At 43.2% G+C, this 18,245-nt stretch overlaps 3 protein-coding genes across 7 annotated transcripts; 2 read left to right on the top strand and 1 right to left on the bottom strand.

Moving 5' to 3' along the window:
- Positions 1 to 896: 896 nt before the first annotated feature.
- On the top strand, positions 897 to 4,590 carry LOC147233857 (uncharacterized). The gene is made up of 5 exons (XM_086147376.1): positions 897 to 1,095; positions 1,290 to 1,344; positions 2,433 to 2,599; positions 2,731 to 2,796; positions 4,103 to 4,590. Exons 1-5 carry the CDS (start codon positions 928 to 930, stop codon positions 4,199 to 4,201), a joined length of 555 nt encoding a protein of 184 aa, XP_086003502.1. The 5' UTR covers positions 897 to 927; the 3' UTR covers positions 4,202 to 4,590.
- A 1,689-nt stretch (positions 4,591 to 6,279) lies between these two features.
- On the bottom strand, positions 6,280 to 8,635 carry LOC147233856 (uncharacterized). Of its 5 annotated transcripts, none has more exons than XM_086146452.1 (6): positions 8,500 to 8,635; positions 7,512 to 7,669; positions 7,240 to 7,341; positions 7,031 to 7,156; positions 6,817 to 6,858; positions 6,280 to 6,741 (listed from the first exon to the last, which is right to left on the bottom strand). In XM_086146452.1, the coding sequence occupies exons 2-6, from the start codon at positions 7,665 to 7,667 to the stop codon at positions 6,643 to 6,645; spliced, it is 525 nt and encodes a 174-aa protein (XP_086002578.1). In that variant the 5' UTR covers positions 7,668 to 7,669; positions 8,500 to 8,635; the 3' UTR covers positions 6,280 to 6,642. The 5 variants fall into 5 exon arrangements, with proteins under 5 accessions (XP_086002578.1, XP_086002579.1, XP_086002580.1 ...); XM_086146453.1 differs by having other exon boundaries at positions 8,507 to 8,612; XM_086146454.1 differs by having other exon boundaries at positions 7,512 to 7,672; positions 8,500 to 8,603.
- A 1,085-nt stretch (positions 8,636 to 9,720) lies between these two features.
- LOC147233855 (bestrophin-3-like) lies at positions 9,721 to 18,128 on the top strand. Its single transcript, XM_086146450.1, has 14 exons — positions 9,721 to 9,836; positions 10,136 to 10,318; positions 10,708 to 10,802; positions 11,637 to 11,724; positions 12,172 to 12,317; positions 13,171 to 13,325; positions 13,833 to 13,910; positions 14,041 to 14,193; positions 14,260 to 14,340; positions 14,490 to 14,641; positions 15,559 to 15,646; positions 15,975 to 16,093; positions 16,173 to 16,424; positions 16,725 to 18,128. The coding sequence occupies exons 2-14, from the start codon at positions 10,167 to 10,169 to the stop codon at positions 17,119 to 17,121; spliced, it is 1,956 nt and encodes a 651-aa protein (XP_086002576.1). The 5' UTR covers positions 9,721 to 9,836; positions 10,136 to 10,166; the 3' UTR covers positions 17,122 to 18,128.
- Positions 18,129 to 18,245: the final 117 nt, after the last annotated feature.

Raw genomic sequence — 18,245 nt, 5'->3', positions numbered from 1 at the left:
GAGGTGGAAGATTTCAAAAAGTAAAACAAGAAAGATGGGGAGAATTAAGAAAAACAAGTAGACAGCAGAGTGGAGGAATATGGAGGGGAGTGTGAAAGAAATGATGAAATGGAGGAGTGAAGGAATCAAAGCAGGGCGAAGGAAAGAGTGGAGGGAAGGAGGAGTGAAGGGAGGAAGCGGAAGGGGTGAAGAGAGAATAACAGGTGAGAATGAGCTAAAACGGGGGGGCAATTATTTTAGCTGCCGAGTTACATTTCTTATTTAATTTTTATGCGCCACTGAGGTATCATGAAAAGTGAACAAAATGAGAATTGCAATTTAAATATTTACATTTGTTGGCATTTTATTTCAACTTTAAGATCATTAGAGATCATGTAGATGTGGCGACATTATTTTGTACGTAATCATCCATACAAAATTAATCAGAATAAGGAAAAAAATAAGGACTTTCTAAATTCAATACTGATTGAAAATTGTTATTAAAATATCCAAAGAAAATAGATTGGCGGGCCGGATAAAAACGCAAAACGTGACGGATGTGGCCCGCGGGCTGTCAAATGCCCGGGTCTTAGCTAAACCAAGGAAAAGAAAGGGGGAGTAAAGGACACGTTCAGAAAAGGCGGAACAGCGCTGGAATATGAAAAGGAGGAAATTAGAGTAAGCAAGCAGGGAGGGAGTAAGTTAGAAGGAGGAAGAAGCAAGTGAGAGGGGATTGTTGGAGATAGATAGAGAAGGAGAGAGAGGTGACATCACGGGGATTCCTTACAAAGCTGACTCAGCGACTCAGTGATAGGTGACTTGGTGATTTTGTTTGAAAGATGAGACCAGGAAGGGGACGAGGGAGGAGGGGGCAAGGGGGAAGGGGAGGAGAGGAGAGAAGAGGACATATATAAGCAACAGAGGTAGGTCAACCTGCAGCAGTTCAAGATGTCTCTTCCCATCGGGACGTCCATCCTCATCCTCTTACTCCTCACCCACCATGGGGGAGTCGCTACGACAACGGCCGTGCCGGGGCTCACCTGTCGGCAGGAGATCCCCCCCCAGCTGATCCGGGAGCTGTGGAGCCAGACCAGACTGCTGATAAACAAGCTGCCGGTAAGACCTGCAAGTGTCGCCGATGCTTTTGTCCATTGATCAGCACAGGTGCAGAGAGAACCATGGTGACAACATTCACTGGAAAAAACAGTCGAGAAAACCCAGGACTGAGTGAAGGAGCGATGCTATTGAAACTAAGTAGTTTCAACTGATGTCTTCAAGGGCCAACCTAATTGTGATGCTCTGACCCACAGAGGGAGGACCCGTGGACCAGGCACTGGCGGCTCCTCCCCAGGTTCTGCGTGGATTGTCAGGTCAGTGAACCCATCAGATTAAAACAGCGCCCGTTCCTACCAGACACTCTAAGACCACCAGGCCCAGTTCAATCGGCCGATGAACTCCATTCAGAAAAAGGCCTATTTACTGGCTAGTGAAGGACTGTTCATCTCACATTTCTACAGAAATAAAGTCCATATTCACCATATTCACGCCACACAGTCAGGTCTCAGCTTTGTTTTTAAAACCACCCTCCCGCCGCTCATCATGAAACCAAGGGCCTGATTTCATTGATATTTTGTATTTGGGAGTTTGGTGTCCAGGCTTTCAGTCCCTGCAGCAAACACCACTTTCTTGTGACTTTAAACCCCATTTTATATAATGTGATTTTTTTTGTGACTAAGACAGTATTATTGTAATTTTTGGTTGATTATGTCTCTGTAGGATTCCTAGCTGTATGTTTTTATGTACTTCAAATTCCATCCCCACTGAGTTCAGACGGCATCCTGTCAAAAACATAGACTTTATGAATGGAGTTTGGCACGGATGCTGCGATATTTGACGCTCAAAACATGGGATATATGTCACTGTCTGAGAGTCAGCTCTGATGGAAATGACATACTTAACTCTTCGGTCTGATGATTAAAATATTCAGAAGGAACAAAAGATGAAATCATTTTATCTCCATTCAAGTAAGCAAAGATGCTGAACAAGTTCTTGCTCAATCGACCCATAACCTGAAAGCCTGGAACTTTTAATCTGTTGACAAATCACGTGACTCAGTTTAAAAAAATAGAAGAGTCCCCCCGCCCACCCACCGAAACTCTGACATTCTCCTGCACCCCCACAGTGAAAAAATGGAGTGTTGCAATCACCATAATTGATGAAAGAGTGGCGAGTCAAAAGGTCTAGACTTTCTAGAATTCCTTTCCTTACACTGTGAAGAACAAACTGAAAACCAGCACAGAGATCATAACTAGTGAAAAATGTTTGTCCCCAAGATTGTGATTCACTGGCCAAATTCAGATTTGGGACTTATTTATCTTAAGTGTCGTTTTACTTCCTTTATCATAATAACACATATTTATTGCATTGGTCTACATTATGAAAACACAACACAGTGACTGCATACATTTCCTGTCCACAGCAACCGATTGGCTGGCCGGAGATCAAAATGATGATTGACACTTACCAGAAGAGTGTCTTCAGCAGCAACACCATCCAGAAGCTCCTCCCCATTCACTATAACGACCTTCTCTACCGCCTGCAGCAGTCACTGAAGAACTGCGTGAGTACACACACACACACACACACACACACACACACACACACACACACACACACACACACACACACACACACACACACACACACACACACAAAGATGTCACATTTATGTTTGTTTGACATTGTGTTTAGGTTTCCAATGCAACACCTTCCAATTTGCTCAAAGTCGCTGAGATGCTGGAGAAGAAAATCAAAAAGGTAAAACTAAATCAGTACAGCAGTACCGACTGAGTACCAGTACTGCCTGTTAGTGTTTTCAAGTACTGTACTGATCCTCTCACTGCTGCTGCTATCGCTCTATCCATTCTGTTACAATGAATAGTACTTCAAATACTCTTACTACTAGTGATACTCACAGTCCTGGTACTTCTCCATTTACAACTTGATGTTCTGCTGCTAACAATGGTAAAAGTAAGCATCCTCCAGTAATACAACTACTGCTGCTGCTTATTGAGTTAATAAAAACAAATACTGCCAAAATTAAATGTGTAACTCAGCTGTTGGACCAGAGGGTAACGTGAATATTACTCTATGAACAATGCTAATGCTGGCACTGCTAAGACACTACAGTAGAATAACTATTTAACTACCACAACAGCTAATGATCCTGAGCTACATTTCTCAGTTAACTAGTGGCAGTAATAGTAATGGTAGTGATAGTAGTGCTACCACATTAACAAATAGAGCATTTAATATCACACCTTTCTCTGCTGCTTCTTCAGACACAATTTTCTTTCTAAATAAATTTGAATAATATGAGTCCAATATCATTTCCAGACTGCTGGTACAGAGGGAAGACTCAAAGCGATTGTTGTTTTTATTTTTCCAGCCACAGCTGCTTATCCAACAATCACTTTCACCTGTTCATTTATGTAACTGTGACCATGGTTACAGCTAAAGGTTTCGACTGGAATAGCAGCATCGATACAACTCTTAATGTTACAGCAACTACCTCTTTCTGCAACTATAAATTATAATGTTACTGAATTTGCAAACACATTGTCAATATTACTAACAAATACACTCAGCTAACTTTGAAGCAATTCCATTAAGACTTATGCTACTGCTAATTTATTTACCGCATTCTCTGCTGCCGCTACATTCACTAACACTGCTAGTGCTAAAGCTAATAGTATGACTATTGCTGATATTAACTTCCCTTGCATTATAGCATTTACTGTTTACGATGATAAAAAGGAAATGTATGGAAATTATATTACATTTACCGCTACTTCAAATGGTTTCGGTTGTGTAGTTTACTGTTTAGCTTCTATTAGCCAGCTGCTAGCGTTAATTAGCGATATTTTAGCGTCGCATAGCCACTACCTTCAATGTTACAGCAATGATTGTTTGCTGGCACCTCTCGCTTTTAGCATTTACAGACTCAGACGTTTCCGCCAACTTTTAGCGCCTACTGTCCGCATCTGAGGATGTCGATTACTCATTGGCCGTTCAATTATTTAAATTCACTTCTCATTGGCTGCAATGATTTTGTCCGTTATAGAGGAGGAGGAGGAGGAGGAGGGGCGCAGGAGTGATGAAAGCTGTGGCGGAGTTTACATTTGTCCTCAAGTGGACGGTGGAGCTGATGGATTTCTTTTAAAAAACACCCTCATCTTCACCATCAGTATTATCATCGCCACCGTGGGCGCGACCTTTGACGTATTTAATCCGGAGGTCTGACCGTCAAAATAGAGCTTCATTCGGGGCTGCAAATCCCTGCAGTGTTAAACGCGATTTCTTGTCACTTCTTTTAATTCCGTTTCCAAGGAGACCTTATTCCAGTTTTTATAATATGTTTGCAAAATGCAGGAAACTCTTAGCACTTTCATCAAAACTGTCTTGCCTCCTATATTGCCGTGGGTGTCTATTTATTTTTTTGCTGCGGTAAAGGGCATTCTAGGAATTTTGCAGAGAATAACTCATGGTATTTTTCTGATGTTTTTGAAAGAAATCAAATACTTCTGGAGGGAAAATGTAGCAAGGATCTAAAAACGGGCAGAAAATAGTAAAGTTTGAAAAAAACAACAACAGTATAACAGTTAAAAGAAAACAATGATATGCAGGGAAAACATCAGGATACTTTTATTACAATAACAGAAATATATTTCTGGTGGTAAGTAAATTACCCAAGGAAAATTGTCTTATTGTCTCAACATTTTAACATAAAATGAACATTTTTAAATTTAAGAAAATAATAAGAGGAAGTATTTTCGATATGTTTTTATACAATATTTGAATATTTAAATCATATGTATATAAATTATTTATTTATTGCTTTGAGGAAAACCAGAGTAAATGAACAAATACACATGAAGGATGTATCTGAACCTGTCTAAATGATTAAAAATAACAGGATTATTCTGCTCAATGAATGATACAGATCAGATTTTAACAAGTTTCAGAATGAAAGTTGCCGTGTGTCTTTTTACACAACTGATAAATATGTTTGTGTGTATTTATGTCTTACTTGTTTGAAAAGAGCAGCTCATTTGTAACTTACATGTGAAACTGAGAAAATGTTTTAAACAGACTTTAAAAAAATGGCAAAAAAAAAATCCTTTTACAGAAAAATCAATAAAATTACTCATGTTTGTCTGACTTACTTTCTTTTTTGATTCATGTTTCTAAATACAATTAAGTTGACTCATCAGTGACAGGATGATTTCATTTGTTTAATCACTTATTTATTGTTCTCTTCCTTGTTTTCTAATGACTTTCATTTGATCCATTTTGAAATGCCTTATTTGTTAGTTTGAATAAGAATTACAAATATTGAAATGTTATTTTAAGTTACATATTTTTTGTTTTTCATATTGACTTTCTTATCTTTTCTTAGTTTGAATAAACTGTAAAACCCTTGAAGCTGTTTAATTCAAACACACACACATACACGCATACATATATATATATATATATATATATATATATATATATATATACATATATACATATATATATTTACCAGCTCCTATTTTACAAATTAATTCAATTTATTTAAAATACTTTTGGTTATTTATGTTTCCCATACCTCTCATATTGTAAGTCTTCAAACTGCACTGAAATAAAGTATTCCCATCATTTAGTCAAACATTTTATCCCATTTTTGAAATGTTTGTTCTAATTGTCTCTGAGTTCCTTGATCACTTTGTTCTTGTTAAATAAAGTGTAAATGATTTTCTTTGTCAAATATTTTACTATCTTCTTGTCTTTTTTATGAATGAGGTTTGTATCTGAAGCAGCACTTCTATTAGAAACTGAAACAAACAAACATGTTTGAAAGAAATGAAAAAACAAAACAACCTCTTGAAGGAATTAGACGATAAAGCAATAGATAAATTCTAAGAAATGAAAAGAACAGATTTTCAGGTGGAATTACGGTAAATGGAGAGAAAGATCAGAGGGAGGTGAAAGGAAGTTTATTATCCAAAATATCAGGTTTCAACAACTGAGACTAAGACGAGAGTTGCTGCATTTACCAACATGTTCTGCAGACTGGATACAGAGAACGCGGAAAACCAACACCAGACACCACTCATCCCCTCAGATTAGCTTTCATTGTCTTTCTCCTTCCCCTTCAGAAAACAGTTTCTTCTTCATTCTGGACACCAAATTCCAGTGTCTTAGAATGCACTTGTTTCCCAAAAAAGGGACAAATTTTAAATTCAAATTTTCGGGGTATTTTTCTTAATTTCAGTGCTACCTTGGTGCCTCGGGGGGAGTTGCTACAATTTTTCAGTTGTTTTTACCCACTCATTTTCTGAAACTCTTGGGCCATTTTCCATGCGGCCTCTCAGGGTCATTTCCTGGTAGTGAGTTTAATCTTAACCTACTTCACTTTGTTGCTTGGAAACTTCTTACTCACTTTCAGGCAATATTTAACATCTATTTTGCAGACGCTCAGATCAGTGAATGCACACTGATAAACAGTCCCCCCCTGTGTTCTGACTATGCACTGCAGACGTAACCCACTGTGTCCTTTCTGAGAGAGTGGCGCATCTCTGCTGGGCGGGTCCGGGTCATAGCCAACGGAGTGCGTTTGTTTTACGTCTCCTGGCGTCCCCTTAGCAGCAGATCCACGTAGGCCCCTGTCACCAGGCTGTCCTCCGACACCCCCAGCTGGCTCATCAGCTGCTCGGCCACCTGCGACCAAGCAGAGTGTCAGATGCTGCTCTGGGCTCAGCACCCACTTGCTCCTCCTCTGGAGTTCGAACCCACCTGCTGCCCCTCCGCCAGTGTCTGCTCTGGACGCATCACCACCTGAACCAGACACGTTTACGACGTTTTACGCAAAGTTCACAGCTCCTTCCTCACAGGCTTCAGTCACCTGCCACTAAGGACACCGATTCTAACAAACTCAAGCGTTGCTGTTGAGCCACAGACGGTTGGATGGGTTTGAGTGTGTGTGTCTGTGTGTGTGTGAGAGAGAGACCTCCAGCTCCATGTAGTTTCCCAATCCCTCCACCGTATCCAGGTGAACTCTGGTCTGTCCAATTAGGAAGAGCCGGCGCTCCTTCTTGACTTCACCTTTGACTCCAAGGGCGTCTGTCAGTACTTTCTAGACACACAAAGACACACACAGATGCTAATGTGATCACCAGCCACAAATACAAACCACACACACACAAAGGGGAGGGTTACCTTGAGGCCTTGGGGGTCCATAGTCTGACTGATGGAGTAGCAGGATAATTTGGGTCCATCAGTGTCAGGGCGTTGGTAGAAGATCAGCTCTCCAGACCCATCCTGAGCACACGCACACACACACACACGCACACGCACATCAACACACACACACACGCTTCATTCTTCTGGAAACATTTGTTGTGCTGAAACAATTTAATTCAAACAGACCAGTTTAATTTGTTCAATTCTCTCATCTCCATTCATGTTTTCTGTTTTAGGTATCTACACACCATTAAGTCCCGCAGCTTCAGTCTTCCCTGGCTGCAGTTGAAGAAGGTGTCGTGCTGCCTGATGACGGTGCCCTCTGACTGGCTAAGCCGGGCCGCCGTCTGAGCAAACTGCGCCAGATCACTCACTGCAGCTTTGATTTCCACGTTGGACGGCATTGCTACTGAGCGCGTGCAAAAGTGGAGAGGCGAGGGAATTTAACGTGTTGTTAGAGATCCGAATCAGAATCAGAAAAACTGTATTTGTCCCCGATGCGCAATTGAGGGGCAAATGGGGTAGCAGCATCAAGATCATGAACATCAAGAAAAGTTTTTTTTTTTTCCATGAAAGAAAAGAAGATAATTATATAATTATATATATATATATATATATATATGTAGTGTTTTACAGTGATTTATTTGTGTCGAAACCTTAATACCAAACAGTTCAAACAATGTCAATAACACTGTGCTAATACAGAATGTGCAATTTGTTTTCACTTGTGAACATCGCCATGGAGAAAACCAGCAAGTCCCCTGCAAAGGACATCTACATTTCAGGTGACAGCAATGTATTGGATGCAAATGTAAATATAATGACCAATTGTTTCATTAAACAACCACCAATTTGCAACTGAACCATATGAGTCTTGGATGAAGCCATGGTCACCACTTAACAAATCAGAAAATATGGCAGCTTTGTTTCTAGAATATTATACATAGAAGTACAAATTCAAATTATATCAGGTTTAATTATGCATGTTACATTTAACTGACATAAATTTTCGTAGTTCAATAGTAGTATTACTGTGAAAGTACAGCGTCACCACTGAAGTCAAACAAGGATGGCTAATGGCTACTCCTAGCAAAGGTGCATGCTAACACTGAAATGCATTGTACTCGGCAGGTTTGCTACATGTTAGCGAAAACTTCGTCTTTGTAATTAGCATATAGCTAAAGCTAGCTAATAGCGCGGTTAAAATAAACGTATTAGTAGACAGCGAATACAAACATTTTACTTGTGTTTCGACGGCGGTGTTTTGTTTTTTAATCGTCGCGTCCACGCTTGATTTTACCGCGTCACACGGAGCGGAAATCGGTACGGCGACCAGCTGAAAGCCGTAGTATGACTCGGGGAGGCAAAGCAAGCTGACCGTAGATCAGCCTTTAAAGGCCTTACATGTTCAGCACCGGAACCCCGCCCAACTTTTTATTACGCCACATCCGGGAAAAGAGGAGCGAAATAAAACAGAGGTCTCACTCTGCTCCTGAAATGATGACTCAATTCGCCCTCGTAGTAGGATAAGATAAGAACTGTTTTTGTATCAAAAATGAGAAAAAAATAAAATAAATATAAATAAATATACAGAGAGACACAATATGAATATAAATATAAATAAAAATAGAGAGACGACGCACATCTGGAGGACTATTTTACTTTTTTTATTTACAGAGGAAAAGAAGCAGAAACACAACGTTAAAAGCGGAATACCACCAAATACCTGCAAAGAATTTCATATTTTGTTTAACAGAAATATTTTTTTATAGATGCCCTGTTGCCAAATTTGCGCTTCGCCAACACAGTGGTCTGGTAAAAAAAAACAATTATTTTTTATATAAACTTGAAATTTTAAGAGATAAAAATTAAACAAGGCTTCATTTCAAGTTACAGATTATAATATTTTGCTTAACCTGAGGGTGTGTATCAAATACAAACCTCTGTGGTAAGTCAGATATTTTAAAACATTTATTCAAAATTCAAAAACCATATCGTGGCTGAAAAAACATGAATACACAAAAAAATCACGTAATACACAAAGCTATGGTTTCAAACACCTAATTATTTATTCTGAAGGTATCTGGCAAATAATTGTTGGATAATATTATTAGTAACATGTTAGGTCTATTTGAACGAACTACTGTTCCACCAATGGCCACCAGATGCAGCTACAACTACACTTTCGTGACCAGAAAAGGGAAAGTGGTCCTTTCAGTGCTTTTAGTTTAAATTAAATGTACAACTAAATGACTGAAACTGAAATAATTTTCTGTTTGATTCTGTAAGTTGCAGAGAGAGTTTCTATTTGTACATGTTTACCTCCTCACATACACGCATACACGCACAAACACACAAGCATGGCTACATTTAGCTCTGTGGCTCATCAATAAGGCTTGTGCTGCATGGAATTACTGGGCAACTGGATAGCATCATGGGGAGGAGGAGGCGGAGGGAGGGAGGGAGGGAGAGAGGGAGCGAGACAGAGGGAGCAGGGGAGCAGGACAGGCTGGCAAGCAGAAGCGAAAGAGGGGAAAAGAAAGGTGCTGCTGAGGAGAAACATCTGGAAGTTTGTGAGTAAAATCGCTTTTGATGTATTTCTGGGGGATGTAGCTGCAGGTTAGAGGGGGGGCTGATGGGAAAATTGAATTGTCACTGCGCACCAGGTCGGACCCTGATATCCCAACTGGAAGGCTGAGGGGATAAACAAGCCCCCCCCTTACAGGAAAGAGTGAAATTATAGTTTTCTCAAGGGATGTGAAAAAATGCAATATTGATAAGTTCATTTTGCATAATTGACAAGGAAGTCGTTTTCTAGCTTTATGATATTTTTTTTCTCAGGATATTTTTGTTCCCGGTTCTTTTTCCCCAGGTTTCTCCAGGACATCTTGAAGCGTCCCAGGATGACGGTCACCTACTCCAGTAAAGTGGCCAATGCCTCTTTCTTCAGCTTCCACCGACTGCTGCTGCGCTGGAGGGGCAGCATCTACAAGCTGCTGTACCGCGAGTTCACCGTGTTCGCCCTGCTGTATACACTGCTAAGTGTGGTCTACAGGTCTCTCTCACACACACACACACACACACACTCCACACACAGTCACTTCCTGTCCTTTCTGAGAACATGTGACCCTTGTGGACAAACTCTGTAACTACAAATATGATCCCCTTCCAGCAGGCATACCGTGACAAAGAAGTTTAATTTCTATCATCTAACAGACTGTTAGCATTGAAGCTAATCAGCTGTTTCAACCAGCAGAGCCATCACATGGGAGAACCAATTGCAGAAGGGGAACGCTCTGTGATATTCCCAAATAATCCACATAAAGGACAGTCCATTTATCAGGAGGGATTCTGATTGGCGGTCAAGGAGGTCAAGTGGAGGAATTGTCTTTGAACCTTGTGTGTTTGTGTGTGTGTGTGTGTGTGTGTGTGTGTGCCTTGCAGGCTCTTCCTGACTGACCCACAGAAGAGACTCTTTGAGAAACTGTCCCTTTACTGTGACAAATACGCAGAGCAGATCCCCGTCACCTTTGTCCTTGGTGAGCCTCCGCCGGTACTGAAGCTCCGAGGTTCTTGAGGGCTGAGGAACCCAGATTTTTTTGTGATTTTGTTTTTTTTTTTTCCTAACTTAAGCAATTTCCTGCTCCGTTTTATGGGATATAATTCTCCAAGACAAAGACCAGATTCTTCACTTCTGAGGCTTAATTACGTTACGAGTAACAGCATCACAGATACAGGGATACCAACTAAAGTTTATTTTCCAATCAGCTTTAAATTTGCACCCTGAGGTCTCAGTCTGCCGCAGCCCGACCCCACCCAACCTCCGGTTGCCCCCCGGAGATTTGAGCCCGTGTGTTATTATTAATAGTCACATGAGGACGTGAGCTCATGTTGTCCTCTGAGACCTGGATTAGCACCAGCAGGAGCAGCTGATGTTCTGTTGGGTCCCAGGATGAAGAGACTGGAGGAGGACTAATGATGGGTGGAAACCCTGAGGGGGCCGGAGGGTTGCTCCCTCATTAGAGGCTAATGGAAGCTAATCATTAAAAACACAGAAGGGCTAAAAGCAAAGCCTCTGTCACAAAACGCTTTCACTTCCTGCTGCCTCGGTTCCACCGGAACAGCAGAACAATGATCAGGAGAACTTCTTATCAACGAGGCTCCGTCTTCACGGTTTCTGTGATTTCTAGCGAGTTTCAATCTGGATCCAATCTGCTGCGGAGCCCACTGGGTTTCCTGTGATCGCTCTCTGAATCTAACGGTATTTTCTCAAGGACATAGCTGCTTTAGCTGGTTTAGCTAGTTACGTTTTGATTTTTCTACGTTGAAATGTGACCCATGTTGTGGACGACAACACGTCTGTTGGTTCCCAGGGTTTTACGTGACCCTGGTGGTGAATCGGTGGTGGAACCAATTTGTCAACCTGCCCTGGACCGACAGACTCATGTTCCTCATCTCTAGGTACACTTTCACTCGCCAACATCTCAATGTGTAAAATAAAGATTGTCCTTGCATTTGTAACTAAAGAAGTCTAAAAAAATGTACTGTCAGGCAAGTCCTCATACAGGGACAGCAGGTTTGTGTGACTGTGCAGTAGTTATTCAACTACTTGTGAAGTAAACTTGCAGTTGCAGAAAACACTTCTATGTATGCCATCCAGTCAAAGTTAAGTGGGACTTAAACCATAGTACGATAAGTGTGTCATTTTTTTTCAAAAACATTCTTTTATTTTGATAAACATTTACGGTTAAGTCCAAACGTGCCCAAAATTAGCCAATATGCTACATTGTTGGGGACTTAAACAAATTCGTTACCATTGAGGACAAGTTAACCCAACTGATATTTGGTGTAGGCTAGCGAGAGTTTAGGATGGGATGTTTCATATATCTCTACCTCTGCTGCCTCTAGCTGTGTCCAGGGAAAAGACGAATACGGTCGCCTGCTGCGTCGGACCCTGGTACGATATGTCAACCTGACATCGCTGCTGATCTTCCGCTCTGTCAGTACGGCAGTCTGCAAGCGCTTCCCTACCATGGAGCACGTAGTGGAGGCCGGTGAGCATGGCTAGTGGGTAGTGCACCTTTGGACATGCCCACTCACTCTGGGCGGGGAAATATTTATGTTAAAAAATGATCTAAATGTCCTGATGCAGGCGTCATTGCAAACATAAAGACGGCTGTTTCCTTATTGGTTGTTATCAGTTTGATTTCAGATTATTTAAAAATTATTTTACTCTTTTTCCAATGATTTTCCAGCAACTTCTTTCACGATTTAGAAGTCATTTTTTTTAATTATTACATTTCTTTTACATGCAGAATTTTTTTTTCCTAATTTGTAGTGTTTTGCTTCTCGGGGCCTCTGCACCCCTGCGGATTTTTTACAGCGTTGACCACAAGGACGACGGAGGAAAATATTTTACCTTTCCAAAGCATCATAGCAGAAAAAAATTGTTTGCTCAGCTGGTTCTTCATTCTTTCGTCACGTAGCGACCGAACTTTCTTCCAGAATCCCCTCCGATATGAAGTGTACGTCCATCTGACCATGTGACTGCCGTGGCCTCACATGATCCAAACTGCTCTGAGTCAAATGGACTTGGGTGGCTTCCTGGGAGCGCCAGATTGGACCCACGGGATTGGCTTGTTATCAACCAATTAGCCTGAGAGCTGCCGGGCAGCCGGGCGTCGCCGCCTGAGATAGAGGAAACTCAGATTTTGCAGAATCCCATTCTGGGTGGTTGGAAGATTTCCGACTTTTTGAATAAATCTTGTATTCTTTTTGTTTGTAAAATCTTGTTGAGACTTTTCGTAATTTTCGTCTCTTTACTGCAATTTTTTGGAAATTTCCGAGCTAACATGCCGATGAGTGCCGACGGTACTGTTGTCAACCACGGCCTTTGTCTGCTGGCAGGTTTCATGACTCCTGAGGAGAGGAAGGTGTTCGAAAACGTCCCGTCGCCCCATCTGAAGTACTGGATCCCCGTCGTCTGGTTCTCCAATCTGGCGTCCAAAGCTCGGCAGGAGGGTCGAATCCAGGGCAGCATTGACCTGCAGAACATCCTCAACGTGATGCATCGAACTTTTCTCATGACTTGAAAACTCACCGAGCGTTTCATGGCACTAATTAGCTTTTCGGGAGGGGGGGGGGGGGGAGTCACCCTCAACTGCAGTAAATTCTGGGGTTTAACACCTTCAGTTGGACAACAAAAAAAATGTAAAAACAGATGCCTGTCTGAATATGAAGTCCAAAGAGGGATGTCCTTATATGGGGACATGTCGACTTTACGGTATCAAAGTTACCTCGGGCTCTAAAAGTGTTTATATTACTGCTCACAAACTTGTAACCGAAGTAGCCGGTGTCCTGATAGTCGTGTCAAGTATTTTTCCCTCTCTGCATGAAACCCTTCAAAACAAAAGCCTGTCTGGTTGTCCACAGAAAACCAGGGCTGCGCTGAAAGCATCTTTAGTGTTTGAGCTTCTTTCAGACAGAGACAGCATAGGTTCAGGAAGTTGAGGTTTTAGAAGGCTTGACTCAAAACCAGACATCTTCACTGACTCCACGTTATCCTTCAGGAGATGAATGCTTTCCGGACGTGGTGCGCCACCCTTTTCGGCTACGACTGGGTCGGCATCCCGCTGGTTTACACGCAGGTCCGTCCGCTGTCTGTCGCCGCCTCGGACGGGACGCAGCTCATCGAATCACGGATCCGTAATCACGTTTCCTCGGTTCCTGTAACCCAATCAGCTCACAGAGGAGGATGTTTGGCTCTTGTCTCCACAGGTCGTCACTCTGGCTGTCTACACGTTCTTCTTCGCCTGTCTGATCGGGCGACAGTTCCTGGACCCCGAACAGAAACATCCGGGTCACGACCTGGACATCTACGTCCCCGTCTTCACCCTGCTGCAGTTCTTCTTCTACGCCGGCTGGCTGAAGGTGGGGCTGAGTCTTTTTTTTTTTTTTTGAAAGCATAACACAGCTTGACTTTCTGCTGGGTTCCAGGTGGCGGAGCAGCTGATTAACCCTTTCGGAGAAGATGACGATGACTTTGAGGCGAACTGGATCATCGACAGAAACCTTCAGGTCAGGGGTTGGATCAGATTCTTCTAATTTACTGGTGTGAACTTTAAGGAGATCTTCTGATATCTATAGATATTTCGATGACTGTTAAGAAGTTAGGTGATATATCTATCCTTGTGTTGGGTTTTGCAAAATTACGAGCATCCCTCCAGGTCTCCCTTCTGGCCGTGGACGAAATGCACATGAACTTGCCTCACATGACCAAGGACATCTACTGGAACGACAGCGAGGCTCGCCCCCCCTACACGCTGGCCGCCGCGGATTCCTGCATCCCTTCCTTCCTGGGATCCACCACGGACATGGGGTCAAAGATGGTTCTACCTTCTCTGCGCTCACAGTTGCTCCGTTTAAACCATGCAGCACTTTTATTTTAGTCAAAGACAAAATCCATATGCGGACATCTCGTGATAGGTTCTCCACGATCTTGAAGTCGAATTCAATCTACTTAATTTTGACAATCAGACAAAACTTTATAACCCTCAGCCTAAAATTGCGTCCATTTCAGAACAGTTCTGACCTGAGGTCTGGACTCAGTTAGACCTCAAAATGGGTTCCGGAACCCCCACGATTTGAGCTCCAGAAGTTCTTCTGATGGATGGCGAGCATCTGTGATCTGGGACATTGTCCCTCCACCGGTGCTTCTTCCTCAGACGCCATCTAGTATGGTAGCACCCCAACAGATAGGGAACATCTCTCCAACCCGGGTGTCTAGACATAACCGCTTCGACCTTTTCAACCAAGCCCATGTTTGGAACCACCCGCTAACACAAAAAGCAGATGATTAATATTGACTTACCTGGGTTTTCATCGGTCTGAGCGTTGCAGCTGATCGGTGTAGATACGTGTTATCGCCCTCTAGTGGATGCAGCAGAAAACGACAACATTCAATATACAACAATAGTGATACTAAAACGGGTACAAAAAGGATCAACGTTTATGATTTAAACATAAAGGCGCAAACAATTCATCTTAACAGGTTAAAAATATGGAGGTGACCTTAAAATAAATAAACAAATATTGGGATATCGGGAGGTTTGGGAAACAATATATTGCAGTTTCAGCCTTTTGTTGCTATCTCCTTGCCAGTGCTAGTATCATTTTGGTACTAACTACTAGCATCGGCTAACTGGAAATGGCTAGTCCTAAAATAGACAGATGTAAACAGTATTACGGTATGGGAAGAATTGAACTAACAGACACATTTACTTCCTCCAACTGCAGACTCTCTGACATCCTCCAGTGCGACGAGGTGGACGTGGACGACGGTCGCTCTCAGAAACAGGAGTCTTTTCTCATCCGACAGGAGTCGGTATTGCAACTTTTTTTTTTAACTACATTCCTCTGTATTATTTCCACCCGTGTATTTATGTTTAAGTTACATTAAAGGGGGTCATTTGAGGAACCAAAAGTTTTCACTTAAAACAGACACACAGAAAAGGGTAAGTTTCCAAAAGATAGAAAAAAAAAAAAGCACATCCTCTGAGGGTTTTGGTTGACAAACAGCTCGGTGTGTTTAAATGACTGAAATACACTTTTGTTTTTGTTGTCTTATTAAAATCGCAGAACTCATTGTGTTTAGACAACAGAACGAACCGCTGAGTCCGAACCCATTAAAAACCCCATAACACCCTTTGCAGGTCTTTGGTCGAGTTCGGCGGCTGCTGAGTGTCCAGGAGCCTCCTGACCTCCGACCCCCGCGGCCCATCTTCAAACGATACAGCAGCGACGCCACGGGCAGCTTCTTCCCCGAATCCTGGCATGTGACGTTTCCTTCCCGCAGGAACCAAGCGGGGTTTGCTCTGCATAACTGTTAAAACTGCTTTGTCGTCCGCCAGTCGACCCAGAGCACATCAGGACCCGGAGGTCACGGCTCCGCCTCCCGTCGTCGACGCCCTCTCCACCCTGAAGGAAGTGAGCAGCAACCCTCCCTCCCCCGAGAGGTTGCCCCCTTCGGTGGTCGTCAGCCCGCCGCTGACAGCAAATCCGTATCGTGGCCAGGATTCTCCCGCCGATGACGGCGCCGTCAAGCCTCGCAACGGACTGGATGCGTCCCCGGCGGAGAACACGCCGGGTCTGGACGGCCACAGGTGATTGACGGCCAGCACGGCGTCACGTCTCGTCAACGTGACGGTTCAGACCAAAGTTCAGCCATTGGTTTAGGCATCTGTATATTTGTCAGCAAAATGTTTTTTTTTTTTTTTAGGTTACAGAACAAAAACTGCTTTTTCCAACCATTTTTGAATTTTCAGTCTCTTATCCCAACTTATTCTGGTAACAAGAAAAATGATCTCATTTTCTTGGTTGCTTGGATTGCCTTCCGCCAAATCAACGCGTATTCAGTCCGATGATCCGTACAAGACCAAACACCGATCTGTCTTTCATTTAAGGTCCAGCGTTCCAGTTTGTTACTCCCCGACCCAAATGGGACCAAAGGAATTCAGGTGGACGACCCACAGCTTCCGGAATCATCCGCCGCCCCGTCCACGAGGGCGACAGTTCTCGCTGCAGTTCTCCAGACAATCGTCGAAGGTGTCGGTGCGCAGCCTGCCGAGCCCAAAGGCTCTGGGGAAGCGCAGACGTGGCCTGTTGGGTTTCCAGAACCGTCGATCACCCGGCCCGGCCTCGGGCACCCTGCAGGTGCCGGACGCTGTGTACGACCACGACTTCCAGGGAACGGCGGGGGCCGAAGACTGTGAGGGGGAAGAACCCAGGACCCCTGACATTACAAACCCCAGCTGCCATTCAAAGAGCTCGGGGAAAGGGCCCGAATCAGCCCCAAAGTAGCGCCAGGACGCGCCACAGAACAGGAAAAGACAATGATCTTAAAACATGGTCACCATCTAGTGGCCATCAGAGGAACTGTGGCAATCAATTATATCATTTACAAGGATTGAATATTAATGAAGGACTCAACTGGTTACGGAAAACATCTGCTGCTACATTAGCGGATAGCAGAAGCCTGCAGCCGTTTGTGCTTCGACCAGCAGAGGGCCAGCGCAAGTGATAATTCACTTGACCCGGGTTTAATACCAGAACTCGCTGATGGGATCGAAGAACCTCATTGCTATTCAGTTGAACAAAAAAAACAAAGGAACCGAACTTTTCAAAGAAAAAGGAATTTCTGCACACCTTGAATCTTTTATCACAGCTTTTGTCGCCTGTTTACATTTCAGGAGTGTCCATCCCACGATGCACATGACTGGTCGCTTTGCTCCGATTAGTGGAGCCTGCTGAGTCCACGGCGATGTTTGGTCCGTAATGCCCAGCGTGAACCTGGAATGAAGAGCAGATGAGACCAGTAGAGGCCAGTAGCTGCCGTTATTTCCTCCACATGAAACCGGAGTTGGATGGTTTTCAGGAGGGAGTTCGGGAGGCTTCTAGAGCCAATAGGTATTAGGATGTATTCAAGCGTTCACTTGGATCATGATGAATTAATGCAATGTTTGGGTTTTGTGCACAGTGTGATATCAGAAGCAGGGTCTGTCCGTCGGCACACCGCTGGCGTCCTGGTTCAGTCCTTTTATTTAAGAATGTAAAAATCTGATTATTTGCTTGATATGGATAGAAAGAGTTCCTGAACCTCTGGGTCACCGTTGCCAGCGCGGTGAGTGACGAAATCCTTTGTTTACCGCTGACATCAAGTCTCCGGCTCGCCGCTGGCAGCGGTTTGCTGGGCAGAGGACGTTCGGCAAAGTCACATAAACACCCGGGGCCGTCGTGGACGGGTTGGTGCAAACACTGGCGTGCAGGAGATCAGCCTATGCAAGGAATAAACATGGTTTACAATTCAGAAGGCAATGATTTTCTTCAGTGATTCCACCATCAATGACTTGGTCTTTGAAGATCCATAAACATGAATTCAACAAAATTGCCTAAAGTTTTCCCTTCAGAATCAATAAATAAAGCAT

Source organism: Fistularia commersonii, chromosome 5 (genome assembly GCF_037954325.1).
Source record: "Fistularia commersonii isolate RoL2024-O1a breed Wild chromosome 5, RoL_Fcom_v1.0, whole genome shotgun sequence".
NCBI lineage: Eukaryota > Metazoa > Chordata > Actinopteri > Syngnathiformes > Fistulariidae > Fistularia > Fistularia commersonii.
Note: the sequence above shows the minus strand (reverse complement) of the source record. Positions and strands in the feature narration are given on the sequence as shown.

Excerpts from the sequence above, each read along its gene's own strand:
- LOC147233857 (XM_086147376.1), top strand. The coding sequence starts at position 928 with ATGTCTCTTCCCATCGGGACGTCCATCCTCATCCTCTTACTCCTCACC. Across the intron at positions 1,096-1,289 it reads TGCTGATAAACAAGCTGCCG|AGGGAGGACCCGTGGACCAG; the intron begins GTAAGACCTGCA and ends TCTGACCCACAG. Across the intron at positions 2,600-2,730 it reads AGCAGTCACTGAAGAACTGC|GTTTCCAATGCAACACCTTC; the intron begins GTGAGTACACAC and ends CATTGTGTTTAG.
- LOC147233856 (XM_086146452.1), bottom strand. The coding sequence starts at position 7,667 with ATGCCGTCCAACGTGGAAATCAAAGCTGCAGTGAGTGATCTGGCGCAG. Across the intron at positions 7,342-7,511 it reads TGAAGCTGCGGGACTTAATG|GATGGGTCTGGAGAGCTGAT; the intron begins GTGTGTAGATAC and ends GCGTGTGCTCAG. Across the intron at positions 7,157-7,239 it reads TGGACCCCCAAGGCCTCAAG|AAAGTACTGACAGACGCCCT; the intron begins GTAACCCTCCCC and ends TTGTGTGTCTAG.
- LOC147233855 (XM_086146450.1), top strand. The coding sequence starts at position 10,167 with ATGACGGTCACCTACTCCAGTAAAGTGGCCAATGCCTCTTTCTTCAGC. Across the intron at positions 10,803-11,636 it reads CCCCGTCACCTTTGTCCTTG|GGTTTTACGTGACCCTGGTG; the intron begins GTGAGCCTCCGC and ends GTTGGTTCCCAG. Across the intron at positions 14,194-14,259 it reads TCTACGCCGGCTGGCTGAAG|GTGGCGGAGCAGCTGATTAA; the intron begins GTGGGGCTGAGT and ends GCTGGGTTCCAG.